Below are 18,794 nucleotides of genomic sequence, written 5' to 3'. Positions count from 1 at the left end.
AAGACTGATCAGAGATGCAGCCAAGAGGCCCATGATCACTCTGGATGAACTGCAGAGAACTACAGCTGAGGTGGGAGACTCTGTCCATAGGACAACAATCTATATTGTATAGTATATTGTATAATAGTATATTGCACAAATCTGGCCTTTATGGAAGAGTGGCAAGAAGAAAGCCATTTCTTAAAGATATCCATAAAAAGTGTAGTTTAAAGTTTGCCACAAGCCACCTGGGAGACACACCAAACATGTGGAAGAAGGTGCTCTGGTCAGATGAAACCAAAATTGAACTTTTTGGCAACAATGCAAAACGTAATGTTTGGCGTAAAAGCAACACAGCTGAACACACCATCCCCACTGTCAAACATGGTGGTGGCAGGATCATGGTTTGGGCCTGCTTTTCTTCAGCAGGGACAGGGAAGATGGTTAAAATTGATGGGAAGATGGATGGAGCCAAATACAGGACCATTCTGGAAGAAAACCTGATGGAGTCTGCAAAAGACCTGAGACTGGGACGGAGATTTGTCTTCCAACAAGACAATGATCCAAAACATAAAGCAAAATCTACAATGGAATGGTTCAAAAATAAACATATCCAGGTGTTAGAATGGCCAAGTCAAAGTCCAGACCTGAATCCAATCGAGAATCTGTGGAAAGAACTGAAAACTGCTGTTCACAAATGCTCTCCATCCAACCTCACTGAGCTCGAGCTGTTTTGCAAGGAGGAATGGGAAAACATTTCAGTCTCTCGATGTGCAAAACTGATAGAGACATACCCCAAGCGACTTACAGCTGTAATCGCAGCAAAAGGTGGCGCTACAAAGTATTAACTTAAGGGGGCTGAATAATTTTGCACGCCCAATTTTTCAGTTTTTGATTTGTTAAAAAAGTTTGAAATATCCAATAAATGTCGTTCCACTTCATGATTGTGTCCCACTTGTTGTTGATTCTTCACAAAAAAATACAGTTTTATATCTTTATGTTTGAAGCCTGAAATGTGGCAAAAGGTCGCAAAGTTCAAGGTGGCCGAATACTTTCGCAATGCACTGTTTACGTGTGTGTGTGTTTCCAGGTTTGAGAGGAGCGCCAGGTTACTCCCTGGAACAGGCCCACCACCTGCCCATAGAGATGGACCCTCTGATTGGTGAGTGTAACCCTGAGGCCAGGCCAGACCATTGTACTGAATTCTAACTAAGTTATCCCTGTGTGTGTGTGTAGCCAACAACACCGGGAATAACAAGCGTCAGATCACAGACCTGGTTGATCAGAGCATCCAGATCAACACACACTGCTTTGTGGTTACCGCCGACAACCGCTACATCCTGGTCTGTGGCTTCTGGGACAAGAGCTTCAGAGTCTACTCTACTGAGACAGGTAATACTAACTACCATGGTACTACTGCACCATAATACTACTGTGCCTACACACATAGTAATAATACTGTCTCTGTGCTGCAGGTAAGCTGACCCAGATAGTGTTTGGCCACTGGGACGTGGTGACGTGTCTGGCCAGGTCAGAGAGCTACATCGGGGGAGACTGCTACATCGTGTCAGGGTCCAGAGATGCTACACTGCTACTGTGGTACTGGAGCGGACGACACCACATCATAGGAGACAACCCCAACAACAGTAAGTCAGAACATGCTGGGCCAATTGTGCACCGCCCTATGGGACTCCCAATCAAGGCCGATTGTGATACAGCCTGGAATTGAACCAGAGTCTGTAGTGACGCCTCTAACACTGCGATGAGACGCCCTTGCATTCTGGAGAGAGACGCGCGTGCATTCTGGAGAGAGACGCGCGTGCCTTAGACCGTTGCGCCACTCGGGAGCCCCCTGTGTAAAGAGAAGAAGCTCTCAGCTCAAACTAATTACACCACCTCATAGTGGAGCTGGGGTTTATAAAGGTAGATTATTATATTAAAAGTAACATTATTTGATCAGCAGTGAAACTCCTGGTTTCCATTCTGGTATTGAATAATGGACAGAGATTAGGAGCAGGGCTGGTGCCAGAACCAATCAGTTGGACAGGCATTTGTTTTCTATATGCAGGCCCGTTTTCTTTTCTTCAAATGTTGTTAATGTGTGTTATAACAAAGACCATTGGTAGCTCGTGAGTTTCAAGTTTGTTGAAGCTTACAATGTATCCTACTATTTCTCTACCTATCTGCATGCCAGTTATTTTATTTTGATATGCACATTTTCGTGGAACACTTTCACTTTATTAATAACGTTTTAGTTTTTTAAAATCATTTTCATTTGGTTAATCATAAAAGTCTGAATGAAAATAATAAAAATGTAAAAATGCAACTAATGCAAGAGCACCAGTCTCTGTCATATGGACACATCATACTTAAATAAATTAGAGCAGCAGTAGGCCAATAACTTCCATCATCAACTGAGTCAAATGGAAACGGCTGAAGCTGACAAATTAAAACAGTAGAAAATATCCTGATGAAAATGTTTTTTTTTTTCAATCGCATTAATCTTTCTACTCTGACTGTCCGCCTCCCTTTCCATCTGTCTCGACTTGAGCTAGTTAAGTGCAACATTGTGTCAACTCAGTAGGTTACGTGCTCAGGCGTTCTCCCCCTCAACGTTATCAGGACAGAGAAACCACACACATGCTCATTGTTCAGATGGAGGAGTCCAAACAAAAGACAATGAAAAAATTGGCAAAATTCCCATTGGTTATTTAATAAACCAAAACTTGTTTCTCACAAGTGTAGCAGGTTGTGAACTCTGCCAACAACGTTTCCACTCTGAGAATGAGAACGGTAAATACTGTAATACATGTTAACAGAAATGTATGTAACCAAATGACAGGGATTAATAGAAGATGTACTAGGCCTACTAGTTACATATGCATTAAGAAATTGATTTAAAAAACAATCAAAACAATTCACACAATGAACAATGTGCAAGAATTGACAGGAGACAGCTGAGCACATTCTGGAGAGTTGAGTGCATGCATTCTGGAGAGAGACGCCCGTGCATTCTGGAGAGAGACGCGCGTGCATTCTGGAGAGAGACGCCCGTGCATTCTGGAGAGAGAGACGCCTGTGCATTCTGGAGTGAGACGCCCGTGCATTCTGGAGAGAGACGCCCATGCATTCTGGAGAGAGACGCGCGTGCATTCTGGAGAGACACGCGCGTGCATTCTGGAGAGAGACGCCCGTGCATTCTGGAGAGAGACGCCCGTGCATTCTGGAGAGAGACGCCCGTTCATTCTGGAGAGAGACGCCCGTGCATTCTGGAGAGAGACGCCCATGCATTCTGGAGAGAGACGCCCATGCATTCTGGAGAGAGACGCCCGTGCATTCTGGAGAGAGACGCCCATGCATTCTGGAGAGAGACGCCCATGCATTCTGGAGTGAGACGCCCGTGAATTCTGGAGAGAGACGCCCGTGCATTCTGGAGAGAGACGCCCGTGCATTCTGGAGAGAGAGACGCCCGTGCATTCTGGAGAGAGAGACGCCCGTGCATTCTGGAGAGAGAGACGCCCGTGCATTCTGGAGAGAGAGACGCCCATGCATTCTGGAGAGAGACGCCCGTGCATTCTGGAGAGAGACGCCCATGCATTCTGGAGAGAGAGACGCCCATGCATTCTGGAGTGAGACGCCCGTGAATTCTGGAGAGAGACGCCCATGCATTCTGGAGAGAGACGCCCGTGCATTCTGGAGAGAGAGACATCCGTGCATTCTGGAGAGAGAGAGGCCTGTGCATTCTGGAGAGAGAGAGGCCTGTGCATTCTGGAGAGAGAGACGCCTGTGCATTCTGGAGAGAGAGACGCCCGTGCATTCTGGAGAGAGAGACGCCCGTGCATTCTGGAGAGAGAGACGCCCGTGCATTCTGGAGAGAGAGACGCCTGTGCATTCTGGAGAGAGACGCCCGTGCATTCTGGAGAGAGATGCCCATGCATTCTGGAGAGAGAGACGCCCGTGCATTCTGGAGAGAGAGACGCCCGTGCATTCTGGAGAGAGAGACGCCTGTGCATTCTGGAGAGAGACGCCTATGCATTCTGGAGAGAGACGCCCGTGCATTCTGGAGAGAGAGACGCCCGTGCATTCTGGAGAGAGAGACGCCCGTGCATTCTGGAGAGAGAGACGCCTGTGCATTCTGGAGAGAGAGACGTCCATGCATTCTGGAGAGAGAGACGCCCGTGCATTCTGGAGAGAGACGCCCGTGCATTCTGGAGAGAGAGACGCCCATGCATTCTGGAGAGAGAGACGCCCATGCATTCTGGAGAGAGAGACGCCCATGCATTCTGGAGAGAGAGACGCCCATGCATTCTGGAGAGAGAGACGCCCATGCATTCTGGAGAGAGACGCCCATGCATTCTGGAGAGAGAGACGCCCATGCATTCTGGAGAGAGAGACGCCCATGCATTCTGGAGAGAGAGACGCCCATGCATTCTGGAGAGAGAGACGCCCATGCATTCTGGAGAGAGAGACGCCCATGCATTCTGGAGAGAGAGACGCCCATGCATTCTGGAGAGAGAGACGCCCATGCATTCTGGAGAGAGAGACGCCCATGCATTCTGGAGAGAGACGCCCATGCATTCTGGAGAGAGAGAGACGCCCATGCATTCTGGAGAGAGAGAGACGCCCATGCATTCTGGAGAGAGAGACGCCCATGCATTCTGGGGAGAGAGACGCCCATGCATTCTGGAGAGAGACGCCCATGCATTCTGGAGAGAGACCCCCATGCATTCTGGAGAGAGAGACGCCCGTGCATTCTGGAGAGAGACGCCCATGCAGTCTGGAGAGAGAGACCCCCATGCATTCTGGAGAGAGAGACGCCCATGCATTCTGGAGAGAGAGACGCCCATGCATTCTGGAGAGAGACCCCCATGCATTCTGGAGAGAGAGACGCCCGTGCATTCTGGAGAGAGACGCCCGTGCATTCTGGAGAGAGAGACGCCCATGCATTCTGGGGAGAGAGACGCCCATGCATTCTGGAGAGAGACGCCCATGCATTCTGGAGAGAGACCCCCATGCATTCTGGAGAGAGACGCCCATGCATTCTGGAGAGAGAGACGCCCATGCATTCTGGAGAGAGACGCCCGTGTCTTCACCACACACCTCTCCGCTTCTTGTCTTAACACTTAAAATTACACTCAAGACACCTTATCTTCACACATTTTAGATCCTTTTCACTGAGCGCCTTAACTCAATAATCATCTAGGCCTATTGCCACGCGCTGCCCTGTTTGCTGGCTTCCCAAATAGCCATATTTAAAAATAAATAAGCTAATGATCCTCTGTGTCTACGTAATGCTCTATGGTAAAGTATTTTTGAATGATTTTATTTAGACAGGAGTAATCATATAATTTTGTCAAAATATCAATTTACTTTAGGGCAATCCAGCATCCGAACATTTTTCTGTGCATCCGCCAACTTTCCTTTCTAATTTGCAAGTGGCTGAAACCAGAGATCTGTAAATAATAACGAGATGCTCATGTCTCCACCCTAACCATGTTATTGTCCCAAAGGCAGGAATGCGGGCTACAAGTTTAGGTCTGAATATTATGCCCATGGAAGCGCATTTGGCTTATTCAGGGCAGATGTTAGCGAGAGTGAAATCTCTCGCTTAGCCTCTTCCTCTCTGCTGAAACTAGCGAGCGAAACAGCGCCGCTCTGTCTTACTAAATGTAGCCCATGTATCTGATGCTGTCTGGCCGGGTAAAGTATAGCATGCCATGCTCCTTTCGTCCAGACAGCATCAGATACATGGGCTACGACATGGAGACAGAGGGGCGCTGTTTTGCTCACTCGGATGTAAGGAGGTAAGGTACGGCGGGCCAGGCCCCCCGGCCCTGACAGGGAGGTGCATCTACTATATATGCAACTATATGTGTGTGTTGCTTTATAGTCAAAATACTCCAGATGTCTTGCTATTCAGCTCCAGAGTGTGATTTGATTTCTGCTGCTCCTCTCACTTAGTTCCTCATACTCACTGATTATCTGTGTTCAAAACAACCACTTCACCATTTGTATGACTGGACACAATAACAGTGTGTGGGTGTTGGTGTGTGTGTGTACGTGCAAGTGCGTGTTCTGGGGTCACATGGGGCTGTGGTTGAGGTGAGAGTTTTCTCATGATCTTCACTGAAGCTAATTAAGAATTTCAGATTGGTTTGTTCCAATTAGTAGATTGGGGCCGCGGCACTGTACTACATGAGGAAAAACTCCAATGGTACTCACACACACACACACACACATACACACACATACAAACACACACACACACACACACACACACACACACACATACACACATACACACATACGCACATACGCACACACACACACACACACACACACACACACACACACACACACACACATATACACATACACAACGCTTTCTGTACTGTGCACCTTCCCTAACAAAGGACTGTTACTTCTATGGAGAGAACTTCTACTATTCATATTCCTTATCAATCAAACCAGGTTGTTTGATATCAGATATGTAGTCCATTGTTGACACAGTCTCAAAATGTTTTGCTTATCAGCAATCAAGTTTTCAGGATAAATATACAGAAATACAGAAATCCTCATATGATGCAAAACTCAGCATCATGTGATGTAAAACACATCAAATGGGAATGATTTGTGTATTCTGTATCTTGAAAACTTAATTGCAGACAAGCAGAACATTTTGGGACTATGCTAACAATGGACCAATGAGACTAATACCAAAAGACAGTTTTCCTTTAAGCTGCTCATTTCTATAGATGAAACACATAGTAGTCTTCAGTAGCTACCTATATTAGCTTTTTAGTTGTATGATTTATAAAGCAATGAATCACTATCAGTTATGATAACATTTTAAGATTAAAGTGAATACGTTTTGTCAGACTTCAGTGCACAGCGCTCTAGAGGCTGTAGAAATGAAAAGTTAGGAGAGTATTATATTGGACAGTGTTGATGTTGTAAACCGCAGCAGGGAGAGAACAGTGCCCTCTAGTGTTGCAACTACATCGGCCTGCATCTGTCCTAAAACCTGGGGCGTCATTTATCAAAAGTGCATGCGCACACAAAAGACTCTAAACCTTGTGCGCACCAGTTTTCCTGTGAAGGTTGCGATTTATAAGTGTTGAACGTGATGGGAAAGATCACATAGCAGCATGTAGACTAATGTGTTTATTTTACTTTTATTATACGGTGCATTCGGAAGGCATTCAGACCCCTTGACATTTTCTACATTTTGTTACGTTAAAATCCTCATCAATCTACACACAATACCCCACAATGACGAAGTGAAAAAAGGTATTTATGCAAATAAAAAAAATAAAAAAAACATACCTTATTTACATAAGTATTCAGACCCTTTGCTATGAGACCCTACATTGAGCTCAGGTGCATCCTGTTTCCAGTGATCATCCTTGAGATGTTACACAACTTGATTGGAGTCCACCTGTGGTAAATTCAATTGATTGGACATGATTTGGAAAAGCATCCACCTGTCTATATAAGGTCCCACCGTTGACAGTGCATGTCAGAGCAAAAACCAAGCCATGAGGTCGAAGGAATTGTCCGTAGAGCTCCGAGACAGGATTTTGTCGAGGCACAGATCTGGGAAGGATACCAAAAAATGTCTGCAGCATTGAAGGTCCCCAAGAACACAGTGGCCTCCATCATTCTTAATTGAAAGAAGTTTGGAACAACCAAGACTCTTCCTAGAGCTGACCGCCTGGCCAAACTGAGCAATCGGAGGAGAAGCACCTTGGTCAGGGAGGTCACCAAGAACCCAGTGGTCACTCTGACAGAGCTTCAGAGTTCCTCTGTGGAGATGGGAGAACCTTCCAGAAGGACAATTATCTCTGCAGCACTCCACCAATCAGGCCTCTATGGTAGAGTGTCCAGATGGAAGCCACTCCTCAGTAAAAGGCAGATAACAGCCCACTTGGGGTTTGCCAAAAGGCACCAAAAGACTCTCAGACCATGAGAAACAAGATTCTCTGCTCTGATGAAACCAAGATTGAACTCTTTGGCCTGAATGCCAAGCGTCACGTCTGGAGGAAACCTGGCAACATCCCAACAGTGAAGCATGGTGGTGGCAGCATCATGCTGTGGGGGTGTTTTTCAGCGGTAGGGACTGGGAGACTAGTCAGGATCGAGGGAAAGATGAACAGAGCAAAGTACAGAGAGATCCTTGGTGAAAACCTGCTCCAGAGCGCTCAGGACCTCAGACTGGGGCGAAGATGCACCTTCCCAACAGGAAAGCGACCCTAAGCACACAGCCAAGACAACACAGGAGTGGCTTCGGGACGAGTCTCTGAATGTCCTTGAGTGGCCAAGCCAAACCCTGGACTTGAATAGAATCAAACATCTATGGAGAGGCCTGAAAATAGCTGTAGATAGATCATCTCAAGCTCCCCATCCCACCTGACAGAGCTTGAGAGAATCTGCAGAGAAGAATGGGAGAAACTCCACAAATACAGGTGTGGCAAGTTTGTAGTGTCATACCCAAGAAGACTCAAGGCTGTAATCGCTGCCAAAGGTGCTTCAACAAAGTACTGAGTTAAGGGTCTGAATACTTCTGTAAATGTGATATTTATTTTATAGTTATGCAAAAAAATCTAGGCTTTGTCATAATGGGGTTTTGTGTGTAAGTTGATGCGGGGGAAAAAACGATTTAATCCATTTTAGATTAAGGCTGTAACGTAACAAAATGTATAAAAAGTCAAGGGGTCTGAATACTTTCCATGTGAACTGTATAGGCCCAAATCATAATCATACTACAGGACATGTATCTCCATTTCTGACATGACTGGTTTATTTCCGCTACACAACCAATATTAGGCTACCATTTATCCATTGCTTATTCAATAGCCAAATATGATTGAAAGTAAATAGACCGGTAGCCTATTTCAATGTAACAGTAGGGGTAGGGTACAGTACTGCTTTGCGATAGGAGCGCAATATCATAGTCTCTTTAAATTCAGAGCCTATACCAAGGCAGGAGATAGAAACACAAACGTCTATTGATAAACAAAGTATTGTACAATGTTTTTTCCCTATAAGGTGTGCTACAGCATTTACAAACGTGTAGAATGCACGGCCAGTGTTTGGCAGGTGCTATAGGCGGGATGCATTTTTAGTTTTTTTTAAAGTAACTGAATAAGAAAAAAACATTCTGCCCACACCTCCACATAAATGTGATCGTATTTGACATTGCGCTTCCTTCAGAAACTGTCATGAGTCATGGCATATCCAAATCAACGTATCCAAATCATACAGCAAATGAGGGCGTTTATTTCGCTAAAAAAGGTGAATGGAGGTCGTTTACCAGGTGGGGTTGTAACACACTGTAATGGAGACGCAGGGAGTCAGGAAGCAGGTGGGGTTGTAATGGAGACGCAGGGAGTCAGGAAGCAGGTGGGGTTGTAATGGAGACGCAGGGAGTCAGGAAGCAGGTGGGGTTGTAATGGAGACGCAGGGAGTCAGGAAGCAGGTGGGGTTGTAACACACTGTAATGGAGACGCAGGGAGTCAGGAAGCAGGTGGGGTTGTAACACACTGTAATGGAGACGCAGGGAGTCAGGAAGCAGGTGGGGTTGTAACACACTGTAATGGAGATGCAGGGAGTCAGGAAGCAGGTGGGGTTGTAACACACTGTAATGGAGACGCAGGGAGTCAGGAAGCAGGTGGGGTTGTAACACACTGTAATGGAGACGCAGGGAGTCAGGAAGCAGGTGGGGTTGTAATGGAGACGCAGGGAGTCAGGAAGCAGGTGGGGTTGTAATGGAGACGCAGGGAGTCAGGAAGCAGGTGGGGTTGTAATGGAGACGCAGGGAGTCAGGAAGCAGGTGGGGTTGTAATGGAGACGCAGGGAGTCAGGAAGCAGGTGGGGTTGTAATGGAGAAGCAGGGAGTCAGGAAGCAGGTGGGGTTGTAATGGAGACGCAGGGAGTCAGGAAGCAGGTGCAGTTGGGGAGTTTAATGTAATCGAACCCATAACGATACAAAAACAAGGAATGCGCCTGAACATGGAAGCAGAGACAATAACGCCTGATGGGAAATAACAACTGAGTGCTACAGTATAAATAGGGGGAGTAATCAGGGAAGTGGTAAGGTCCAGGTGTGCGTAATGAAGGGTTGCCCGGACCGGTGGTTAGTAAACAGGCACTGTCTGACGCTGGAGGGGAGGAGCAGGAGTAGTGGTGACACACGTTCGAGAGCTCACAAATATAGTATAGCTCTGATTTAGCAATGAAAACATGCAGATATTTTGCATATGACAGTTTGATAAATCACAATAATTCGTTGCACAAACAAATCCCAGAATCTCCACATCTGCCAGAATTTAGGGAGGAATGTACATATTTAAATGAGGCCCCTGATCATTAAAATAACTTCCAGCTCAATCCCCCTCTGCCTCTCAGGCCCAGCTCGGCACATACCACTGAAATGTGAGGCAGTGTGGGGGAGGTAGGGGTGGGGTGCTTGTGTCGCCTGGCTGGCTAAGGGGGGTTGGGGGAAGGGGGGCGGGGGGCGGGCTCAGTGCTGGCTGATTGAATCTTTTGTAGGGCAGGTGAGCTGGATGAGTCCGTGGTCTCTCTGGAGGCTTTCTTTGACACATGTCCCATCAGCCACCTCACTGCTGTCCTAGGACTGTCATGTCTGCTCTGGTCCTACTCTCTAAGGGACTGGAGAGGAGAGGGGGATGAGAGGAGAGAGGGGGGAGAGGAGAGGAAAGAGGGGGTAAGAGGAGAGAGGGATGAGAGGAGAGGGGGAGAGGAGAGGAATGAGGGGGTGAGAGGAATGAGGGGGTGAGAGGAGAGAGGGGTGAAAGGGAGTAGAGGGGAGGAGAGGAGAGAAGGATGAGAGGAGAGAAGGGTGAAAGGGAGTAGCGGGGAGGAGAGGAGAGAAGGATGAGAGGAGAGAGGGGTGAAAGGGAGTAGAGGGGAGGAGAGGAGAGGAGGATGAGAGGAGAGAGGGGTGAAAGGGAGTAGAGAGGAGGATGAGAGGAGAGAGGGGTGAAAGGGAGTAGCGGGGAGGAGAGGAGAGAAGGATGAGAGGAGAGAGGGGTGAAAGGGAGTAGAGGGGAGGAGAGGAGAGGAGGATGAGAGGAGAGAAGGATGAGAGGAGAGAGGGGTGAAAGGGAGTAGAGAGGAGGATGAGAGGAGAGAGGGGTGAAAGGGAGTAGAGGGGAGGAGAGGAGAGAAGGATGAGAGGAGAGAAGGATGAGAGGAGAGAGGGGTGAAAGGGAGTAGCGGGGAGGAGAGGAGAGAAGGATGAGAGGAGAGAGGGGTGAAAGGGAGTAGAGGGGAGGAGAGGAGAGGAGGATGAGAGGAGAGAAGGATGAGAGGAGAGAGGGGTGAAAGGGAGTAGCGGGGAGGAGAGGAGAGAAGGATGAGAGGAGAGAGGGGTGAAAGGGAGTAGAGAGGAGGATGAGAGGAGAGAAGGATGAGAGGAGAGAGGGGTGAAAGGGAGTAGAGGGGAGGAGAGGAGAGGAGAGAGGGGTGAAAGGGAGTAGAGGGGAGGAGAGGAGAGAAGGATGAGAGGAGAGAGGGGTGAAAGGGTGTAGCGGGGAGGAGAGGAGAGGAGGATGAGAGGAGAGAGGGGTGAAAGGGAGTAGCGGGGAGGAGAGGAGAGGAGGATGAGAGGAGAGAGGGGTGAAAGGGAGTAGAGGGGAGGAGAGGAGAGAAGGATGAGAGGAGAGAGGGGTGAAAGGGAGTAGAGGGGAGGAGAGGAGAGGAGGATGAGAGGAGAGAGGGGTGAAAGGGAGTAGAGGGGAGGAGAGGAGAGGAGAGAGGGGTGAAAGGGAGTAGAGGGGAGGAGAGGAGAGAAGGATGAGAGGAGAGAGGGGTGAAAGGGTGTAGCGGGGAGGAGAGGAGAGGAGGATGAGAGGAGAGAGGGGTGAAAGGGAGTAGCGGGGAGGAGAGGAGAGAAGGATGAGAGGAGAGAGGGGTGAAAGGGAGTAGAGGGGAGGAGAGGAGAGGAGGATGAGAGGAGAGAGGGGTGAAAGGGAGTAGAGGGGAGGAGAGGAGAGGAGAGAGGGGTGAAAGGGAGTAGAGGGGAGGAGAGGAGAGAAGGATGAGAGGAGAGAGGGGTGAAAGGGTGTAGCGGGGAGGAGAGGAGAGGAGGATGAGAGGAGAGAGGGGTGAAAGGGAGTAGCGGGGAGGAGAGGAGAGGAGGATGAGAGGAGAGAGGGGTGAAAGGGAGTAGAGAGGAGGAGAGGAGAGGAGGATGAGAGGAGAGAGGGGTGAAAGGGAGTAGAGAGGAGGATGAGAGGAGAGAGGGGTGAAAGGGAGTAGCGGGGAGGAGAGGAGAGAAGGATGAGAGGAGAGAGGGGTGAAAGGGTGTAGCGGGGAGGAGAGGAGAGGAGGATGAGAGGAGAGAGGGGTGAAACGGAGTAGAGAGGAGGAGAGGAGAGAAGGATGAGAAGGGGAAAGACTCCAGGTGTCCAGGACCTCCCCTCTTTAACCTCTCCCCCAGCCGTCATCAATCATGGGACAGTGTGAGGGGAGGGGAGTTGGGGAAGAGGGTGATCTGTCGTCACAATATTTAAATGACAATTAACCAGGACCTTGCTGGCAGCAGCTGGGTGGGAGTCACTCTCATCATGATTGTGGTCAGTTATTTATCAACATAACAACACATACACTCAGTCAGTTCTTGGTTCATTACATTACTTTCAGTTGCTCCTTATAAGTCCATCCTCCAGTCAAGTGCACTCTGTTGCAACAATCTCAAGCAGTTGTGTGTTGTTATTAATAAAACCCAACTGTTGTGTTCCAGGTGACTACCCGGCACCGCGAGCTGTGCTGACCGGCCATGACCATGAGGTGGTGTGTGTCTCTGTGTGTGCTGAGCTGGGACTGGTCATCAGTGGAGCCAAAGGTCAGCAGAGACAGCTGGAGTTCTCTGTTCCCTGTGTAGTGCACTTCTTTTGACCAGGACCCAAGGGCTCTGGTCCAAAGTAGTGGTGTAAAGTACTTAAGTAAAAATACTTTAAAGTACTACTTATGCATTTTTTGGGGGGTATCTGTACTTTACTTTACTATTCATATTTTTGACTACTTTTACTTTTACTTCACTACATTCCTGAAGAAAATAATGTACTTTTTACTCCATACATTTTCCCTGACACTCAAAAGTACATTTTGAATGATTAGCAGGACAGGAAAATGGTCCAATTCACGTATTTATCAAGGGAACATCCCTGGTCATCCCTACTGCCTCTGATCTGGAGGACTCACTATACACAAATGCTTCGTTTGGAAATGATGTCTGAGCGTTGTAGTGTGCCTCTGGCGATTAAAAAAAGAATAATAATTGTGCCGTCTGGTTTGCTTAATATAAGCAATTTGAAATGATTTATGCTTGTACTTTTACTTTTAATACTTAAGTATATTTTTGAAATTACATTTACTTCTGATACTTAAGTATATTTAAAGCCAAATACTTTTAGACTTTTACTCAAGTAGTATTTTACTGGGTGACTTTCACTTTTACTTGAGTCATTTTCTATTAAGGTATCTTTACTTTTACTCAAGTATGACAATTGGGTACTTTTTCCACCACTGGTCCAAAGTAGAGTACTACAGTTTAATCTCCATCTAATAATAATAATTCATCTTGTATATAAAGTGCTTTTCTCGCACCCAAGGCACTATAGAAAAGAAGTACTATAAAATCGAAGTCACAGTATTTAAAAAACATAACTATACAGAACTGTCAAATATGTGAACCAGAACTGGGAAATCAGCTTCCTGGGCATTTCTGTCACCAGCTGGCTCTGAGAACAGACTATCTCTCTCTTCAGCTAGGATCGCAATGGGTATAGTCATAGCTATTAGCTGTGGTACATGGCTCTGGTAAGGTGATGGTAATGGTTAGTTATGGTATGTGAGTTGGCTGATAGGACTGTAATGCCACAGTACATCGATATCTTAGTTAGGTGTGGAACGTTGAGTAACATCCTTGAATAGTGTGTGTGCATGTGTCCATGCATCCGTGCGTGTTCGTGTGTAACTCTATCTTGCTCCCCCTCCAGAGGGTCCGTGTCTGGTCCACACTATAACAGGGGACCTGCTGCGGGCCCTGGAGGGCCCAGATAACTGCATGTGTCCCCGCCTCATATCTGTGTCCAGCGAGGGCCACTGTATCATCTGCTACGAGAGAGGACGTTTCTGTAACTTCAGCATCAACGGGAAATTACTGGCTCAGATGGAGGTCAACGACTCAACACGGGTAAGACCACAGATACAGTTTGTGCATAGTGAAAGTCTACACACGCCTTGCACAGTCTTCACATGTTACAGTCTTAAATGACATTTCACAACGGGATTCAGTGGGTGGGGGAGGGGGGGGGGGGGGGTCTACTGATCTACAGAAACTACTCCACATTTTCAAAGTGAAAGAGAATTATAGAACATTCACCAAATGAATAATAATATATATATATATATATATATATATATATTATTAAAGTATCTTGATTGCATATGTCTTCACACCCCATGGTGGAAGCACCTTTGCCAGCCATTATAGCTGTGAATAATTTTGAATAAGATTCTACCAACTTTGCATATAGGGATATATATATCTATATATATTGTTTTTATTTTTTGTATTGCTCAAGCTCAGTCAATTTGTTTAGGAATCAGTGATGAACAGCAATATTCAAACCTAGTGTACTACATAGTGACTAGGGTCTAAACATCTAAAGTAGTTTACTACATAGGGCCTAGGCTGTCATTTGAGGTAGATGTTATGATTATCACTATGATTATGTATTTATTTGAATGTAATGTATTATTATATCATTATTATGATGTGCTCCCTAGGCCATTATGCTGAGTAGTGACGGTCAGAACCTGGTGACAGGAGGAGACAACGGGGTGGTGGAGGTGTGGCAGGCCTGTGACTTCAAACAGCTCTACATCTACCCAGGCTGTGATGCTGGTGTCCGCGCCATGGACCTCTCTCACGACCAGAGGTTAGTCCTGTTAGTCTTCCTAGTCAGGTTTCCTCTAATACAGGATCAATGGTGTGTGTGTGTGTGTGTGTGTGTGTGTGTGTGTGTGTGTGTGTGTGTGTGTGTGTCTGTGTGTCTGTGTGTCTGTGTGTGTGTGTGTGTGTGTGTGTGTGTGTGTGTGTGTGTCTGTGTGTCTGTGTGTCTGTGTGTCTGTGTGGTTGTAGAGCAGTATGTAGGCTGTAGAACACTGAAAGGGCCTGTGTGTTTCATGCTTGTCAGGGTACATTTGGGGGAATGGAACGTTCGCAGTTCAGTGAGCTTTGTTTTCTTTAAATAGAACCAGTTGCCATAGAGACAACGAAATTGCAGTGAAAGGTCCTGAAAGCGTACTTGCCTTGGAGCAATACACACAAGCGTCACTTTCCTCACACACACACATACATCCACACACACACACACTCACTCACACATGCAAACACATACACCTATTGTTTGATGTTAGTAAAGTAGATTCATGTTTGGGAAATAACTAATGAATTACAATAAGCTAATATAATTATTAATGGGTCATATATAGAGGTACATTGTGTATGTATACACTGTACTGTGTGTGTCCCATCCCAGGACTCTCATCACTGGCATGGCATCCGGCAGCATTGTGGCGTTCAACATCGACTTCAACCGGTGGCACTACGAGCACCAGAACAGATACTGAGGGTTACAGAGACAACATGGACACTACTGTTAACTACTGTTGACCAACTATACAGATTAACCGCTGTTAACTACCTATACAAGTTAACTAGGGTTAACTAACTACTTGTTTAAGTGTTAACTAACCATACAGGTCAACTACAAGTTAACTAACTAACCATACAGGTTAACTAACTAACAAACTAACCATAAGCTGTTAACCAGGTTAGTAATACAGTGAGGTCTGAATAATGACTGTATAAAATAAATCATTCAAATACTGAGCTATATGATATGTGCCAAAATTATATTTTTTTATACTAATACAATTGCGTAGAGAAAGATATTTTGTTTAACAAGTAAACATTTTTTTCTCAAAAAGGTAGGGTTCAAAATGATTGCCATCCCTAAATATTCTTATAAATTCAGTAGTCAAAAGTTTAGTATTTGGTCCCATGTTCCTAGACCTTAATGATTACGTCAAGCTTGTGACTACAAACTTGTTGGATGCATTTGCAGTTTGTTTAGGTTGTGTTTCAGATTGTTTTGTGCCCAATAGAAATGAATGGTAAATAATGTATTCTGTCATTTTGGATTCACTAATTGTAAATAAGAATAGAATATGTTTCTAAACTCTTCGTAATTAATGTGGATACCACCATGATTACAGATAATCCTGAATGAATCGTGAATAATGATGAAAGTTACAGAGGGTCAAAGATCATACCATTACCAATAACAGGGGAGGTACGCATGTCTTGGGGTTATGATCTTTGACCTTCTGTGACAATCTGAAGTAGATGTCTTCTGATAGATTACATAAAAGATACCAAAATTCTGTTAGTTATTGGTAAACTTCAAAAGTTTCCAGTAATTCCCTCCCTTTGCAACCCTACTCCTACATTTTTGAAAAAATAACAAGTATATATTACTTGTTAAACAAAATCCTTTTCTCTGAGCAATTGTATTAGTATAAAATAAAATACATATTTTTTTTATCATACAACATAGCTCAGTATTTGAAATGTTTCAGTTATACAGTAAATATTGCTCATCTTTATCGAGGGTGTCGATAATTCCGTACCCCACCGTATATCATAATGCCTAGAAACAGACAGGTTCAAATATAAGTAGTATCAGAAGAATCTCTTCAGCTGAAGAGCTTAGAAGAAGAGCTCAGTCACAGAGCTATAGTGACAGTTTCAACACTGATTAAAAAAATAACCAATGTACGATTTTATTCAACTGGTCATATTTAAAACTGTGAAAAATACAAATAAACAAACCTACAGTTAATAACATTTATACAACATTTGTATGTCAAATACATATCAAACTTGGGACACTTTTCTAGGAAAAAAAGTAAAAACTGCTGTATATAAGGATGATGTAAGGAGTTTATTTCCAGAAAAGATTTGAAAAGAACAAGACGTCTCCATTTAGTCTCCATTTTGACAGTTGAACCATAATTCTCTGTTCCAAACCGCGACATGACTCTCTCACATGAAATCTTAGTTTGCTTCCCAAATGGTACCCTATTCCGTTTATAGTTTGATCAGTTTGATCAGGACCCATATGGCCCTGGTCAAAAGGCGTGCACTGTAAAGGGATTAGCGTGCCATTTGGGACAGAGATTTAGTTGGTTAGTAATAATAGCTGATAGTTTGTCTCCCATCAAGGAAAACAGTAGTCTATCAATGTACTTGTCAAAAATGACAAATTGTTCTATGTTCATGTGATAATGTGTTTAGATGTCTGTAAGGGCAGTTTCAGAACTATACTTATCGTGCGAAATGTGTCCATTGTAATTTGTTTCTTAATCACGTCTCACATTATCAGCAGGAAGTAACGCTCCTTGTAATGATTTCTGTACCATTTCTTGTTCTGTAACTATTGCATTTATATTTCAACAAAAGTAAGGGTTTAAAATGACTTTTATATACTTTTAAAATCATTACCACAGGCTAGTCAGATTTAGCACGGAATTCTTTAGTCGTCGTTGTTTGTATTTCCAGATAATAGATTGATAAGGAAGACTGTGCGAGACGTCATTTGTAGAAACTCTGGATGATCACTAGCAATACCATGAGTTTGTTAAAGCCTGCAATCCAGACCTGTTTGGTACTAACATTCCACTCATTGTACTCCGTGTTATATGCCAAACGTGACATGATGTTTGGCATTGCAAGTAATGGAAAGGAGTGGAATGTTAGCACAAACAGCCAGGCTAAGTGAGAGGCATGTAGCTAACCTGACCAAGCACAGGCTATCGTCATCCCAAAATGATTCTTAACTATTTTGAATAAACAGAAAACATTATAAGTTTGTTTCAGTGCAACAATGTAAAATATGCCACATGTGTGAGTTGACAGTAAGATGAAAAGGAAAAAAACAAATCACAATATGCAAAGAGTTTGGGTTTCCATTGTAATGGTACAGACAGCAGCCTAGCTAAACCAGGGACACCGCATGCAGAGAGCTACAGTAGCTGGATGGAATATCTATCTTACTTTACTGCTTTGGTTCATAACACCCATCAATATGAATTTGACATACTGGGTTTATTTTGAATATTTGACTTAAATCTTTGTGTAAGGAGGATTTTGGAGGATTTTGGAGGATTTTGGAGGATTTTGGAGGATTTTGCTAAATAAATGCATTTTATTTGTGTTGACATTGTTGCTTTAAAAAACACATTTTGATTATTTTTGTAAAATATTTTGTTGATTTGTATGTAATATATTTTTGTTGATTTAAGTATATCATGATTTTACAAGTTATTTGTATGTACATGTTGTTTTTTTGTGTAGATTGCAATGTCTGAGGCATTTACCTTGTGTTTGTTTGGAGCTGTTATACATTAACTTATGACAATATATAAAGATTGATGAACAGTAACATTTTTTATTGTTTTCCTTTTTGTTGTATTTATAATAACAATAAATAAAGCAAGCTCTTATGCGACTGAATTTTCAAATGTTAATAGCAGTTGGAACACAACTAGTAGTTTGTTTTTCCAATATTCTGACATATATAATTATAACCAGGCAAGTCAGTTAAGAACAAATTATTATTTACAATGGCAGCCTAGGAACAGTGGGTTAACTGCCTTGTTCAGGGGCAGAACGAAGGATTTTGACCTTGTCAGCTCAGAGATTCAATCTTGCAACCTTC

At 44.6% G+C, this 18,794-nt stretch overlaps 1 protein-coding gene across 6 annotated transcripts in view; it reads left to right on the top strand.

Annotated features, from left to right (window-relative positions):
* The window catches only part of LOC110503343 (neurobeachin), a 330,014-nt gene extending 311,425 nt beyond the window's left edge, over positions 1-18,589 (top strand). For all 6 annotated transcript variants that reach the window (XM_036961703.1, XM_036961702.1, XM_036961698.1 and 3 more), the window contains 7 exons: positions 1,070-1,141; positions 1,216-1,371; positions 1,455-1,625; positions 12,746-12,847; positions 14,004-14,200; positions 14,797-14,948; positions 15,552-18,589. In XM_036961703.1, the coding sequence (XP_036817598.1) occupies positions 1,070-1,141; positions 1,216-1,371; positions 1,455-1,625; positions 12,746-12,847; positions 14,004-14,200; positions 14,797-14,948; positions 15,552-15,642 (941 nt within the window). In that variant the 3' untranslated portion in view covers positions 15,643-18,589. The remainder of the gene's footprint in view (positions 1-1,069; positions 1,142-1,215; positions 1,372-1,454; positions 1,626-12,745; positions 12,848-14,003; positions 14,201-14,796; positions 14,949-15,551) is intronic.
* The last annotated feature ends 205 nt before the right edge of the window (positions 18,590-18,794 follow it).

This window comes from Oncorhynchus mykiss, chromosome 24 (genome assembly GCF_013265735.2).
Source record: "Oncorhynchus mykiss isolate Arlee chromosome 24, USDA_OmykA_1.1, whole genome shotgun sequence".
In the NCBI taxonomy this organism is placed as follows: Eukaryota; Metazoa; Chordata; class Actinopteri; order Salmoniformes; family Salmonidae; genus Oncorhynchus; species Oncorhynchus mykiss.
The sequence above is the reverse complement of the archived record's forward strand: the minus strand, read 5'-3'. Positions and strand labels throughout refer to the sequence as shown.